This window comes from Dunckerocampus dactyliophorus, chromosome 18, assembly GCF_027744805.1.
Source record: "Dunckerocampus dactyliophorus isolate RoL2022-P2 chromosome 18, RoL_Ddac_1.1, whole genome shotgun sequence".
Taxonomy (NCBI): Eukaryota; Metazoa; Chordata; class Actinopteri; order Syngnathiformes; family Syngnathidae; genus Dunckerocampus; species Dunckerocampus dactyliophorus.
Window position 1 is genome coordinate 752657 of NC_072836.1, and position 14137 is coordinate 766793.

General features: G+C 40.0%; 1 protein-coding gene across 5 annotated transcripts; it reads left to right on the forward strand.

Moving 5' to 3' along the window:
* Positions 1-23: 23 nt before the first annotated feature.
* On the forward strand, positions 24-12812 carry dus1l (dihydrouridine synthase 1-like (S. cerevisiae)). Of its 5 annotated transcripts, none has more exons than XM_054760620.1 (16): positions 24-124; positions 801-832; positions 932-1191; positions 3187-3295; positions 5739-5789; positions 7395-7507; positions 7604-7686; positions 9052-9155; positions 9237-9384; positions 9844-9940; positions 10014-10099; positions 10186-10355; positions 11368-11405; positions 12061-12136; positions 12274-12455; positions 12677-12812. In XM_054760620.1, exons 3-15 carry the CDS (start codon positions 955-957, stop codon positions 12396-12398), a joined length of 1437 nt encoding a protein of 478 aa, XP_054616595.1. In that variant the 5' UTR covers positions 24-124; positions 801-832; positions 932-954; the 3' UTR covers positions 12399-12455; positions 12677-12812. The 5 variants fall into 5 exon arrangements, with proteins under 5 accessions (XP_054616595.1, XP_054616597.1, XP_054616598.1 ...); XM_054760622.1 differs by having other exon boundaries at positions 3220-3295; XM_054760623.1 differs by lacking the exon at positions 5739-5789.
* The last annotated feature ends 1325 nt before the right edge of the window (positions 12813-14137 follow it).

Below are 14137 nucleotides of genomic sequence, written 5' to 3' on the forward strand. Positions count from 1 at the left end.
GTTTGCTGTTCCTGCCATTACCGTTTCACTGTTACACACTCGGCCGTTTGACGGTCTGAGGTACAGTACTTAGGGAAGTATCTTCGGGAAACGACAACTATCTACCTGTAGACTGATACTTACTGTAAGTACATCACTTGGGCTGCTCATGTTACAAAGCAACAAACCAAGCTGTCATGTATTTGGACGAACTTGTTTACTATAAAAGTGAAAGGCGTGCTAGATATGCTATATGATGTACAGTACACGCTTCCAGACTGACATGGCGTTACCCTACGAGTCCACATTCGACAGTTTAAAAATACTTTTTTAACACAAGTGGGTAACAGGAACAAATGAAAAAGCATTATACTCTAAAAGAATTGATGAACTTATATTTGCTGTTAAGAAAAACAAGAAGATAACAAATGAATATTATACGCACCGGTAGTAAATTTAAGAATGTTTTTTAATGCACATCCACACTAAACTTAAACACTCACCAGCAGAGTTTTATAGCAATAGGTTCAAAACATTTCACACAACCCTGTACACAAACATGTACGATGCCACTTTCCATTTTAATGTTATTCCTATCAACAAATAAAGGTTGAAAGTTCTGGTAATTACATCTTCAATGTGGGTTTTGTGCCTCGAATTTAAGAGGAACATTGTTGGAAGTGTAGTTATCGTTCATAAGAAATGCAGTTTGATATCTCAAAAACTGTGGCCACGAGGTTTACACGTATTAGTAAATATACATTCACAAACTGTTTTTATTTTACTATTAAATATTTGCATTTGTATTTATTATTTTACAGATTCCAAAAGTTTAATCATTGCGCCAAAAAAGGTAAAACATGTCATACTGTATGGTCTGTTTATTTATTTATTTATGTACTGTATTTATTTGAGTGTGTATTGTACTGTGTTTAATCCATCCTTTTTGCAGAGTCTTGCAGAGTCATCTGGATCATGGCTAAGCTCCAGGGGTTTGATTTCTGGAAGAAGACCCTGAAAGAAGCGTGCTTCGTGGTGGCGCCCATGGTGGACCAGAGTGAGCTGGCTTGGCGGCTACTTAGCCGTCGCCACGGTGCGCACCTCTGCTACACGCCCATGCTTCATGCTCAGGTGTTTGTTCGTGATGCTAATTACAGGAGGGAAAACCTCTACAATGAGGTTTGTGAGGAGGACAGACCACTGATAACTCAGGTATGGATTACAATTCATTCTTTATGCTCAGGTTTTTTTAGGGGGGGGCTTTAATTGTTATAGGGGTTTGTAATTTCTTTTAGACGCAATTGAATAGTGCTGCAGGCGGCGTGTTTTATAATTGTCACAATGTTGTGGAATACAGCTGTATTTTAACTCCAAAACTTCATTTTTGTATTCACATATGATTCAAAGTAGAGTGAAAATCCTACACGTGTATTTAGTTAAATCAGTGGCTGACACGGCAGTTACCATCTCCAAGCTAGACACAATTAGTGTCCCAATCAAACAACACTGCTGGACAAAGTTAGTGATGTGTGGATCGACACTGAAATAGCCATACTTCCGATACCAGCTCTAAAATCGATACTCAAATCAAAATATTGATATTTTTGATACTGCAGTATTTTGAGGTCATGTTTCCATTGAAGTGAAGACCGATTTGTAAATGAAGCCGCGTGTGAATTGGGAATAACGTTTTCAATCTTATAGTAGTTGTTAATCATGAAACATTTACAGTATTTTAATGGTTTTGTTATGTATTGTGTTAAAATACCATTTTCCCATTTTATGACTTCTGTGTCTTATTTTATCTTATTATGTCAACTATATTGGGTAATAAGAGTGTGAGGGTGACTATAGGGATGTTATTTCATGTCTAGAGGGCTCTAATAATGTTAAAAGGTGGTAAGCACGTATTCTATGACTTAGATGTCTTACTTTGTCTTATTATGTCTACTATGTTGGGTAATAGGAGTGTAAAGGTGACTATAGGGGTGTTATTTTATGTCTAGAACGCTCATAATATTAAAAAGTATATTTAGAAGGTTGTAAACAACTTTTCTATGTATTAGATGTCTTATTTTCTCTTATTATGTGTATTATATTGGGTAATAGGTGTGTAAAGGTGACTATAGGGGTGTTATTTCATGTCTAGAGGGCTCTAATACTGTCAAAAATGTATTTAGAAGGTCGAAAATAACTTTTCTATGTCTTAAATGTTTATTTTCTCTTATTATGTCTACTATATTGGGTAATAGGAGTGTAAAGGTGACTATAGGGGTGTTATTTCATGTCTAGAGGGCTCTAATAATGTAAAAAAAAACATATTTAGAAGGTGGTAAACAGGTTTTTTATGCTCGAACTACCAAAATATTTGATTTCTAAATAAAAAATCCTACTTATCAGAAATTTACATGTCACGGTCTGGTCTGGAACCAATTAACCACCATAAACGAGGGAGTACTGTATACTGACACAAAAAGTAGTACAGGATTTAGGATTGGACGCATCTAGTGATGAGCTGCAAGTCCTGGTGGCACTGCTTGAAACTTCTGGGCTGATTTGAACAAACAGGAAAAAGCAGAAATGTGTCAAGTCCTCCCAAATGAACCAAAACCATAAGAAGTCCTAACAGTATTATTCATTTATTGTTTCAAATACCATTTTCACATATTTTCTATGATTTTGTACATCATTTGTTCTGTAGTTTCTTAGCTTGGCTATATTGTAAAGCACCCTGCTACCTTAATATACTTTAGGGTGTCAAATAAATAAATAAATTACTTAAATTAATTTGTTAAATTATTCAAATGAATAATTTATATAAATTAACTATTTAATAAATAAATGAATTAAATGTCTTATATTCTTTAGGCTATGATATGAAATCTGCTGCTTTTTAAAATTTACCAGATACATTAGGTGTTTCGGTATCCAATTGGTATTGCCAATACCTGCCTGAATTGTACTGAGTATCGGATTGGAAACAAAATCAGTGGTGTCGCACATCACTATCTAAAATAGCACATTTGTAAATCCACACAGGTGGTGTATTATTAGAGTTGCACATTACATACAGACATGAGGCACAAACATATTAGAAAGTATCACTGACAAACTCAATGCAATGAAATATTGCAGCTATAAGTCGCATGACAAGCCAAACGATGAAATAAAGTTCCATTTATAGTCCAGAAAAAAAATTTCTTGCAGTTTTGCGCAAATGATCCTGAGGTGTTCATTCAGGCGGCTCTGTTGGCCCAGAACTACTGTGATGCCATTGATCTCAACCTGGGATGCCCTCAGATGATTGCTAAAAGAGGTAAGTCCAGTCAAATTGCACACTTAAAAGAGACTAGATGTGATCAAATCAGAGTTTCACACATGATATCATGAGGCATAACATACATTATGTACATAAGAGAAATGACTAGGCCTGTCATCGTAATCGATAAATCCATGAATCGAACGATTAAAAGAAAGTATAATTATGCAACCCTTGATAAATTGACTTGTGTACGTATGCGTGTTTCGTGCGTGCCTCTCTAAACCACACAAGCTGGATGACAAGAGGGTTCACGTGCATGTTGGTTCTATAGTGGAGTCAAGGGTGAACACCTTCAAGTTCCTTGGCACACACATCAGCGAGGACCTCACCTGGTCTCACAACACCCAACAAATTCTGAAGAAGTCCCAAAGGAGACTGTACTTCCTGAGAAGACTGAGGAAATTTGGCATGTCCACCACAATCCTGAGTTGCTTCTACAGATGCACTATGGAAAGTGTCCTTACCGCCTCCATCACTGTTTGGTACGGTAACTGTACAACACGTGATAGGAAGGCACTCCAGCGGGTGATCAAGACCTCACAGAACATTGTTGGGGCAGCCCTCCCCTCACTGCAAGACATTTATAAAACTAGAGTCCTACGAAGAACACACAACCTCATCAAGGACAGCACACATCCACAACACTCATTATTCACACTCCTACCGTCAGGCAGACGCTACAGGAGTTTGAAGTCCAGGACCACAAGGCTGGCAAACAGCTTTTACCCACAGGCCATCAGGCTCCTCAACGAAGCACTCGCACACGCCGCACGCAACACACGCACACACTCATAGCACTTTATTTATTTATTTATTTATTTGTATTCATGTTCTGTTGCTGAAACAGAGAGGTTTATCAGGGTGTTGAGATGTCTCCAAGGATGCACTGGTTTGGAGCGGTCAAAGGTATAGATGTGTGTTCAAGTCAGAGAACACGGCAAGTTGTCCTCTGTTTGGTGAATTTGGTCAATAAGCGGCAGCAAGCACTGGTAAACTGTGGTCTTTATAAGGCTTTATGCTGTGGTACTGTAACAATACAAAGAATACAAAATGTCACTCAATAAATAAACAGTAAATGAATGTAACTAATATTACACATAAACATAATGATTAGCCAAAGGCACATCAAATACAGAACTCAATTAGGAAATTAAGTCAATATGATGCTTATTAATATAATAAATCGCTATACATTTAGCTTGAATGCTAATGTTAGCATTAATGAACACGAGAGTTACACTGAACAAAAGTGTACAATAGAGCTCACACAGCTCTAACAACAGAATTAAAACCTCACCTTTGTACATTCACGCACAGCATTAACTAAGGAAAACTAGGATGTGGTGCCTGTACAGCATCGGAGAAGTAATAAAAAAGACGTTTCAACTGACTCAACGTCACACTACTGCGGTGCGTTCACTGACGGCCGAACACAGTGGGACAAAACAACACCCAAATCTAAACATTACCAGTGAAGCATAAACAACACAAAACATGATAAATTGTGGACTTTCTAACAGTTGCTGTTGCTTAATTTATTGGTATTTATGTTTCTTAAGTTCATATTAATTTTCTTCTGTTTTTCTTGAGAATGAACAGAACAAGAATTTCATTGCATAGCAGAACCACCAGTTTTACTGTGCATATGACAATAAAACTCTTCAATCTTGAATCTGAATCTCATTCAGCCTCTTTGTGGAGGCGGGGCTACTAGTGAGAGAATACAGAGGCTTTAGCAGTTAGCTTCGTGAGGCAGCATATGCTAACATGAATGAAGGCACAGAAGCGATGGGAATATTTGGGTTTTAAACAGAATGAACGAGGTGAGCGCATGAACACTGACGACCGACACGTACGGTTTTCTCAAATGGGGAAAAAAACTACAAATGGAGCCGTCTCGGGCAGCGGAGCCTTCGTCCCGGCAGTCAACAGTTACTGAGGCGTTTGGTCGGCAACGTAAATATAAACAAAACGGTGCAAAATGGTGCACGCTCACAGACGCCGTCGCTCGCTGCATTGCAAATGAAATGAGACCATTCAATAAGGTTTCTGGCATCAATTTTAAACAACGTACGTACAGGCAACTTCTGTGTCAAGCTAACGTGGCTCACACAGGTACACTATACTTGAAATGTGAATTACACCTCTTCTAAATGGGGGGAAAAAAGGTCTCAAAAAATGTTGTCCATAATATCAATTATCGACCAGCAACATTTGTTATGGTGACAGGCCTAGAAGTGACTAACACCTGCTATCTGATGTGTCTGTGGCTCATGATGTGGGGAACATTCTCTTTCACTTCCATGCACTTGTCAATAAATTGCCAACCTTCTATTCATGAATCATTTTTCTAAAGATGTTGTGGAATGCTGCATGCTTGATGCTGTACTCAAAAGACATGAAAAGAAGTCACTTTTGTTGTCTATTCCTGTCCAAGGCCACTACGGAGTTTTCCTTCAAGATGAATGGGAGCTGTTAGAAAAAATGGGTAATTCTTTATTTATTGCAGTATTTATTTGTTTGTATTATTCATCACAAGTTGTTAGAACATGGAACCCCCATTTTCTGTTGCACAGGCACATCAGTTGTAACCACTGCCATAAAGTCGTAAAACCTTGAACTTTAACTGACCAGGGAGTCTCTTTTAAGTACGGTACATTATTTGCTCAATAAAACAAAGACTAAACGTACTCATCATGTAGAGAGGGAGGTTGCTGAATGTTTTTAGTATTGTTTCAAGTCACGGGGATCCAAACGGTTTTTCCAGCGAGGGCCACAAAGTGAAAACGGAAAGGATGCAACTTTGATATTTTGCAAAGCCACGCTAACAAGTTAAATATATTTTGCGAAAAAAGTACATCTCAGCTTTGTGATTTGGTGAGTGAAACATGTTATTAGTATCAACTTCACTCCTTGCTCTTATTTCCCATCTCTGCTGTCGGTTGGTCTTTTTTTAATTTTCCAAATATGTTAACTTCTCTCTGAAATAATCCGCCTAAATGTTCTTGTCGTAATATTATGAATTTCTGTTCATAATATTACGACTTTATTCCCATAAGATTCTAACGTTTTTCTAATCTAGTTTGCCAATAATGATGACTTTATTTCATTGTGTTTGTTTCTAATCATGTTACAATAAAAACATTTTTTCTTCACTATTTCAACTCTAAGCTACTCAAATGACATTATTTATCCTTTTAATATTCATATATATTTCATCTATTTGACCTTTCCTCTCGTAATTATGACTTTATTCCCATAATATCCTTGTAACATTGTATCTCTTTTCGCAGCCTAATTAAAAAAAAAAAAAAACTACTTTATTTGTTGTTTTGTATGCATGTTTAAGCAAATTGTACTTATTCTTGGCCTTTTGGAAGCATTTTCAAGCATTAAAATGGCTAAATGAACTAAAATACAAACAGAAGGCAGAAGAAGCATTGTCATTGCGAATGTAGTACTGTCTTATGTGGCTTATTCTGTCTACTATCGTGGGTAATACGAGTGTAAAGCCATTTAAAGCCGCAAGGAGGTACGCTGTCCAGACAAAAACAACACGCAACTGCTTAAGTGTGAGTGTCTTATTTTATCTCTAATATGTCTTTTCTCTGATTATGTCTACTATATTGGGATAATAGGAGTGTAAAGTTAACTATAGGGGTGTTATTCCATGTCTAGAGGCTTCTAATAATGTTAAAAAGCGTATTTAGAAGGTGGTAAACAGGTTTTCTGTGACTTATGTCTTATTTTCTCTGATTGTGTCTACTATATTGGGTAATAGGCGTGTAAAGGTGACTATAGGGGGTGTTATTTCATGCCTTGAGTGCTCTAATACTGTAATGTTAAAAACTGTATTTAGAATATTGTAAACAGGTTTTGTATGCCGTAACTACCAAAATATTCTGTTTATTAATACTGAACCGCCATAAACGAGGGACATCAAGGGAACGAAAAAATAAGATGGATAAATGAACTTATTTCGCATGACAAAATAATTCTTCTACCTCTGCCACTCTTGTCTTGTTTCCCAATGACGTGATTATTTGGCCGCCACATTGAGTGCAATATATAACATTCATTTGTCATGTCGCAGTGCGGTTAGCCAATGAAAAGCTGTCTGTGCCAATCACGTGTAAGATCCGCGTGTTCGAGGACGTTGAAAAGACGGTCCGCTACGCGCGCATGCTGGAGGAAGCGGGATGTCAGGTACGATCCCAGTCTTGTTGACGTACTTCTAGCAGCTCATGTGGAAATAAGTGATCGACTTGTTAGAAAGCTAAACGTGTTGTTGTGCATCTCCAGCTGCTGACAGTGCACGGCAGAACCAAAGACCAGAAAGGCGCGCTGACCGGCGTTGCCAGCTGGGAGCACATCAAAGCAGTGCGGTGAGTTCATGTGACAAACTGGACCCGTCCAAAACAAATCATTGTAAGGGATTCTTTTTTTCCCCAAAATACAGCGGTGCCTCGGTTTTCATGCCGGTTTTGGATGGAAATGATTGCCAAAAATATGTCTCGGTCTATCGTGCGGCTACTAAACTAGACAGCGGAATGGAGTAACCAAACACGTTGGTGACTCAGCCTCAATGAAAAATAGTTCTTTTAGAGTTGGGACACTATAGACAGATTCCGACCAGGGACTCCTTAAATCATCTTTATTACGTGTGTGTGCTTTATTTGTTCATATGACGCAAACAGAATGATGAACACAGTGAACAGGTTCCTAGTTAACAGAGGTTGCAGGGGGGAAGGCTTTTAGGGAGACACAACAGAAAGTGTGGCGGGCCAGTGTGTGTAATGATGCTCAAGTTTGAAACGGCATGTTCACCAGCAAGTCTTCAGTAAAGATAGAAGCCATGTTAAATGTTGATTTATCCTTTTCATTCCTCATGCGTACTGTATGTATCACACTTTTTCACACGTTTTCTGCAACTAAGACTAGAATTATTCTTTGCAAAATGTGTTTTGTGGTCATATTTGTGGGTCTCTGGAACAGATGAATTGGATTTAATTTATTTTAGGGGTGCTCGATAATTATCAGACCATTATCAGGGAATTATGACGTCATACGGATAAATCTGTTAACATTACAAATAGCTCAGATAACCCATAATTTAAAAAAATGCTCTACTGAGGCGAGATTACCTGTACTGTGCGGGTGAGCAAATCAAGCGCTTCTTTTTTCTCCTGCCTGTGATGTTAACGTCCTGTCGTAACTTCCCCTGAACTCATTTGTTTGCGTGCTCGTTGTGCCAAATACTCCACGATGAGAGGAAGAACAACCCATGGAGCACACAAAATACCTTACCAGCCACCTGAAACGCCAGAGCCTCGGCGTGTGAAAAGTGCAAAAGGTTCGCGAGAGACCTCCGTGGCATCACACCCGCTGTTCGGAGCGTGTGCCCAAATACAGTGCACCTTTCTGGGCCACGGCAGGTGGCTCCTCCCCCTGTATGCTCTGCTTCTCCTGATAGTAGTGATGTCATCATATTTCATTACGACAAATCAACAGGACTAATTTGTTCCAGTCCTTCTTACCTGCAGGTGTGCACAAACTACATTTCAATAAAAATGTTAGAACAGCAGATATAAAGAAGTTATGGATGATCAGTCCCATATCGGTCTTGAGAAGCAGAAGTTATTAGTAACTCTTATGGGATAGATTGATTTGTTTTTTGGAAGGGAAAGCAAGGTAGCAGTGTATTTAGGAAGTAAATGAATATGTCATACTGAAAGTGCGATGTGCTGCAGGAAGGCTGTAAATATTCCCGTGTTTGCTAACGGCAACATCCAACATCTGAGTGACGTGGAACGCTGCATGAAGGAGACGGGCGTGCAAGGGGTGATGAGTGCAGGTGTGTTCTCCACATGAGTATTTCCACATTAAATGCGCCGGATTGAGGACCGATACCCCTACCGTATCACTTGTTTTTCAGAGGGGAACCTCCATAACCCGGCGCTCTTTGAAGGGTGTAGCCCCCCAGTTTGGGAGATGGCTGAAGAGTACTTAGAGGTGGTAAAGCAGCATCCCCCGTGCAACTTGTCCTACGTACGAGCCCATCTCTTCAAACTGTGGCACCACACGTATGTCTTTTTGGGGGGGGAGGTTCAACTTGCCTGAAAAAGTCCTTGCGGTGGAAAAAATACCGCATTTATTCATTACTGAAAGTGGTATATATGATTAATATGATTTTTTCCTTTTTCAAAACAATAACATACTCTTCTTTTTTATAAGAAAAAAATTATATGTATCTTAAAACCCCATTTTAGTCATTAATGATTTGTTTAAATGAACAATTCATATATTAATGACTGAAAGGGGTTTCTGTAATTAATTACATTTTTTATTACAATTTATTCACAATTCATATTGAAAGGGGTTTCTATTATCATCAGTTCATATATGAATTGTTCATTGTTTCTAAATGTGTTTACGTGAACTATGAATTAGAGGAAGTCCATATGGAATAGGGACTAATAAGTCATCCTGACATGTATCGTATTGATTATGTATTGATTGAAGTTGTATGATTTGTGTGCCAGGCTTCAGATCCACCAGGACCTGAGGGAGGAGTTGGCCAAGGTGAAAACCATGGAGAGTTTGGCTAACGTTAGCACACAGCTGAGGCTACGCTGCCAGGTAAGAGCAGTTTTTTAAAAAAGTGATTGATCAGTCTTTAGCAATAAACGCCAGTGATTTCATTCCCACACAGGACGAGATAGCCAAAGGAAAAGATACGGAAAAGGAAAGCAGCCTGCCCTTCCCTCACTGGATCTGCCAGCCGTATGTCAGACCACCGTGAGTAGCTACCAATCCCCGATGACTAGCAACCCCCCTTTCAGCCTCCACATTAAACGACGCTTCTCTTCGTCTGACTCCTGCAGGCCAAAGGATCCAGCTGCCAAAGGTAACGGCCAAGAATCAGAAGCAAAGAAGACGGTGTGCCAAAAGAGAGTCCTGGAGGACTCAGACGGAGCGACTCAAACACTCTCCAAAAATAAACTGAAGAAAAGATCCCGCAATCCCAACAAGAACTTCTGCCCAGACCAGAAACGTATGTTTCACCTTTGCAGATTAATAATCAAAGCACACAAAAAGGGAAATGCAAACTGTGGTGCTGGGGGAAAAACAAAAAGGCACGGTGGAAAGATACTCCAGTGTTATGTCAGCGACTATGACACACCATGGCGTGGGCCGGTATGACATTCTGACAGGATGATAACCTTAGGCAAAAATATCAGGATTTGACGGTTTCACGAGATTAGAATGACAGTGTTCCCTCGTTTATCGCAGGGGATAGGTTCACAAAATAATATCTTTACTCCAGCTGTACACGTCTCACGTGTATACAACACCCTCTACTGGTATCAGTAGTAAGTACAATAACAAACACACAACAGGGCACCCATAGATCGCTCTAATACACCACAAGGACACAGAACACAATGCACACTCATGAGCGGTAAAAAAAAAATGCAATATTGCACTTTAAAAACATCTGCAAAACAGCGAGTCTGCAAAAGGTGACCCGCGATGTAGCGAGGGAACACTGTACAGTGGTACCTCGGTTAACGTCTGCCCCGGTTAACGCGTTTTTTGGTTAACAACCAAAATGTTTGGGTTGCCTGGGTTGCATTCGCCCACCTGTTTAGCGTCCAAAATACCGTCCGCTTAGTTTACACCGGCATCTAGGATAACACGCCCAAGACGAAATCTTGCGATACTTGCACGTGATCACGCAATGCATTGTGGGCCGCGGGCGCCATTTTAGAGCAACAGCGTTTGCTTATGTCAGATTTGCTGCGCTAGAGAGAGATACACCACGTAACAAAACACATGGAACGCACAAAAGAGAAAGGCGGTGGACCGTACTGAGACAAGGGTGCAACTCTGGTTCCTGCGTAACAGCATCAACCCGGCGGCGCATGGAGGGTGACACTCAGTGTTTTTGCCTGTCTCATTTTACATCCACAACACTCATTTCTGTGTAAAGACGTTTGCAATGTGAGCTTTATCCTTTTTGTATGTGAAAAAAAATGACAAATACATTTCCGCCCCCCCAACAGCCAAGTACATCAAATGTGAACAGTGCGGGAACCCAAAGGTAAGCTGTCAATAAATCAACACAGAGCACAAAATCACACAGCCATGTTTTTTAGGACTTGATCATGTGACTGAATTCTATCTATTAAATTTGGGAAAATCATGCATAAACATGATGGAATGCCTTGAAAGTGCACACATAAATGAACTGCTAAATAAATCTTTTAGAGGGGGTTTGGGTGTCCAGATATACCTACACCCCCTTCCACCACCATTTTGAGGAACTTTTATTACCAGGGTGTGTTTACCCTGAGAAAGGAAAAGTGTCCAGGACAGCCAGAAAGACCAGGGTCTCAAACGTGGCCCTCAGCCTCCATCACTCCCATCACTGGGAGTTCTTTCGGCTTCCCAGCATGCTTTGCGGTATTGTTTTTTTTTGTAAGTTGCTAAAGTTCCGTGTTTGGAATTAACATAGTTGTAGTTTATTATTCCCCAGAGTAGGAGTATTTGATGGAAGTAATGAAGTCTAAAACTGGGAATGATGTACTCACCCGTAACATTTGATATTACCAATTCACTTAGAAAAGTACAGTAGTCAACATACTGTATATATCTCTCAGAGACATTAGTTGATGTGACTAAAGTCATATCCATTCAACTGTTGATGTGTTTTCTTGGTTGCCTTGGTTTTGAAGCATTTAGTTTGCTTCTTCCAGGGAAACAAGTGTGTCTTCAACCTGTGTCGAGGATGCTGTAAGAAGAAGTCCTACAAGGAGGTGGCAAACTGTTTAAGTCAGTGTACACAAATGCTCATTTCTTCTCAAACATCATTCCGTTTCATGCAAACAATTGATGAATGGAATTCACAATAATCCCACTTTGTAATAGTATCATATAACATCGTAGTCATTTTTTATTGTGGTTGACAGGCCACGGGCTGAAGTTTAAGACCAAGGCAGAGAGGTGTAAAGCTGAAGAGGAAAAGGAAACGGAGATGGAGAGAAACTGCAGCCCTCCGCAGCTTCTTCTACATCAAAGCACACATCTCCAATAGAAGGCGTAGCGGCCACCATGGACCATGTCTTCATTCAGAAACCTGCTCTCAGCTGCTGTACGTTTATTTCCCTGCCTGGTCAACTACTTTCCCTACACAATATTTGGCAAATCCATGATAATGTTTTAAAAAATCTAGTCACAATAATAAATGCTAATTCATTGGCTTCCTTTGAATAAATGTGATAGTTCTACTTGGGTAATCATTCCATTGTACACATACTATACAAGATATCCATTCATAAACTAATCTGTTTTTATACCATTTGCCCTCTCCAGGACTGCAGAGTCAGATGGCGCCTATCCCAGGTTGACTTTGGGCGAGAGGCGGGCCATACCGGGGACTGGTCTCTAGTCACATGACACATCAACAACCATTCACACTCTCATTTGCACAATAAACAAATTTGAAAGCACTGATAAGGTTACGCTCTCAATCTTTCTACCACACGCCACCAGGGGTCAGTAGTGTCACTAGGATAAGATAATAACCACTACAGTTGGTGGAAGTAACAAGGACCTCGGTGGTAGTGATGGGAAACTTGATTCCTTATACTGATTCGAATTTTTATGAGTCACTCACCAAAGTAAATCGAGTACTCGACTCGATTAATGAAGCGCCTTTCTACAAAGTTTTTGGAGGCTGGTTTTACTGCGGGAATCCACAGTATTATGCTACAAAGTCAACAAATTCTGTTGGTAAAATAATGTTATAATACAATCAAAAGTATTTTTTCAGTCTTACCTGTGAAAGGTGATCCAGTGAGATCTTGTTTTGGACTACAAACTATTCCATGCAGAACACAAACTGGGCATCTTCCCCCTTCTTTCTCGCCACATCCAATATGGCGGGTACGTCGACGTATTTTTATTTTAATTTTTTTTTTTAAGTCGACGTATGTTTCAGCGTTCAATACAGTGTGTACGTCACAAGAGAAACGCGCATGCGCGACAAGTCCACCTACCCGACTCAATTAACTCCTGAGCCCACGTTGGGTGCACGATTCACTCGTCGGCACCCTCATGCGGCGTTGGCGAGCTAGTGAGTGTTGGTTCGCGAGTTCCCGAGTTTGAGTGCTCGGCTCGGCTTTAGCGAGCCAGTAGCTCAGACAGGAACAGCAAGTGGAAAGGGGAGTTGATCTGAGGCAATGAGCAGATCTGTTGCTTTTTTCACGTGGTTAATACATTTATACAAATGCATTTAGAGTAACAGTTGCACAATTATTGTATTGTACTTTATTTATCCCACAGCAGGGAAATTCACTTGTTACAGCAGCAAGCAAGATACGCAAGTAAAGAATACATAGTGACTACAACATGGTTCAAGTGGTGCAGGTGTTGTAGAGCCTGACAGCGGTCGGTATGAAGGACCTGCGGAACCTCTCCTTCTTACACCGTGGGTGTAACAGTCTGCTGCTGAAGGAGCTGCTAAGGGAACCCACAGCGGGTGAGAGGTGTTGTCCATGATGGATGTCAGCTTAGCCAACATCCTTCTCTCCCCCACTTCAATTAACGCCATGTTACCTGCTTTCGTTTTTAATTTAGCTAGTAGCAGCAGGGTGAGTGAACGAGTTAACACAGACTAATACCCGGGAGTTCCGGTTCAGTAAAAAACTTGAGCAACTCGGTCAATACTCGACCATCACTACTCCGATGGTATGTGATGCCTCCGATGGAAATAGATGACAATATAAAAATACAGTATTTTATCAAAGAAACAACTTCAGTTTTGCTCTTTGA

Bases quoted from the DNA above. Each gene is read 5' to 3' on its own strand.
- dus1l (XM_054760620.1), top strand. From the start codon at position 955: ATGGCTAAGCTCCAGGGGTTTGATTTCTGGAAGAAGACCCTGAAAGAA. The intron at 3,296-5,738 runs GTAAGTCCAGTC...TTCCTGTCCAAG, and splicing joins TCAGATGATTGCTAAAAGAG to GCCACTACGGAGTTTTCCTT. The intron at 9,156-9,236 runs GTGTGTTCTCCA...CTTGTTTTTCAG, and splicing joins GCAAGGGGTGATGAGTGCAG to AGGGGAACCTCCATAACCCG.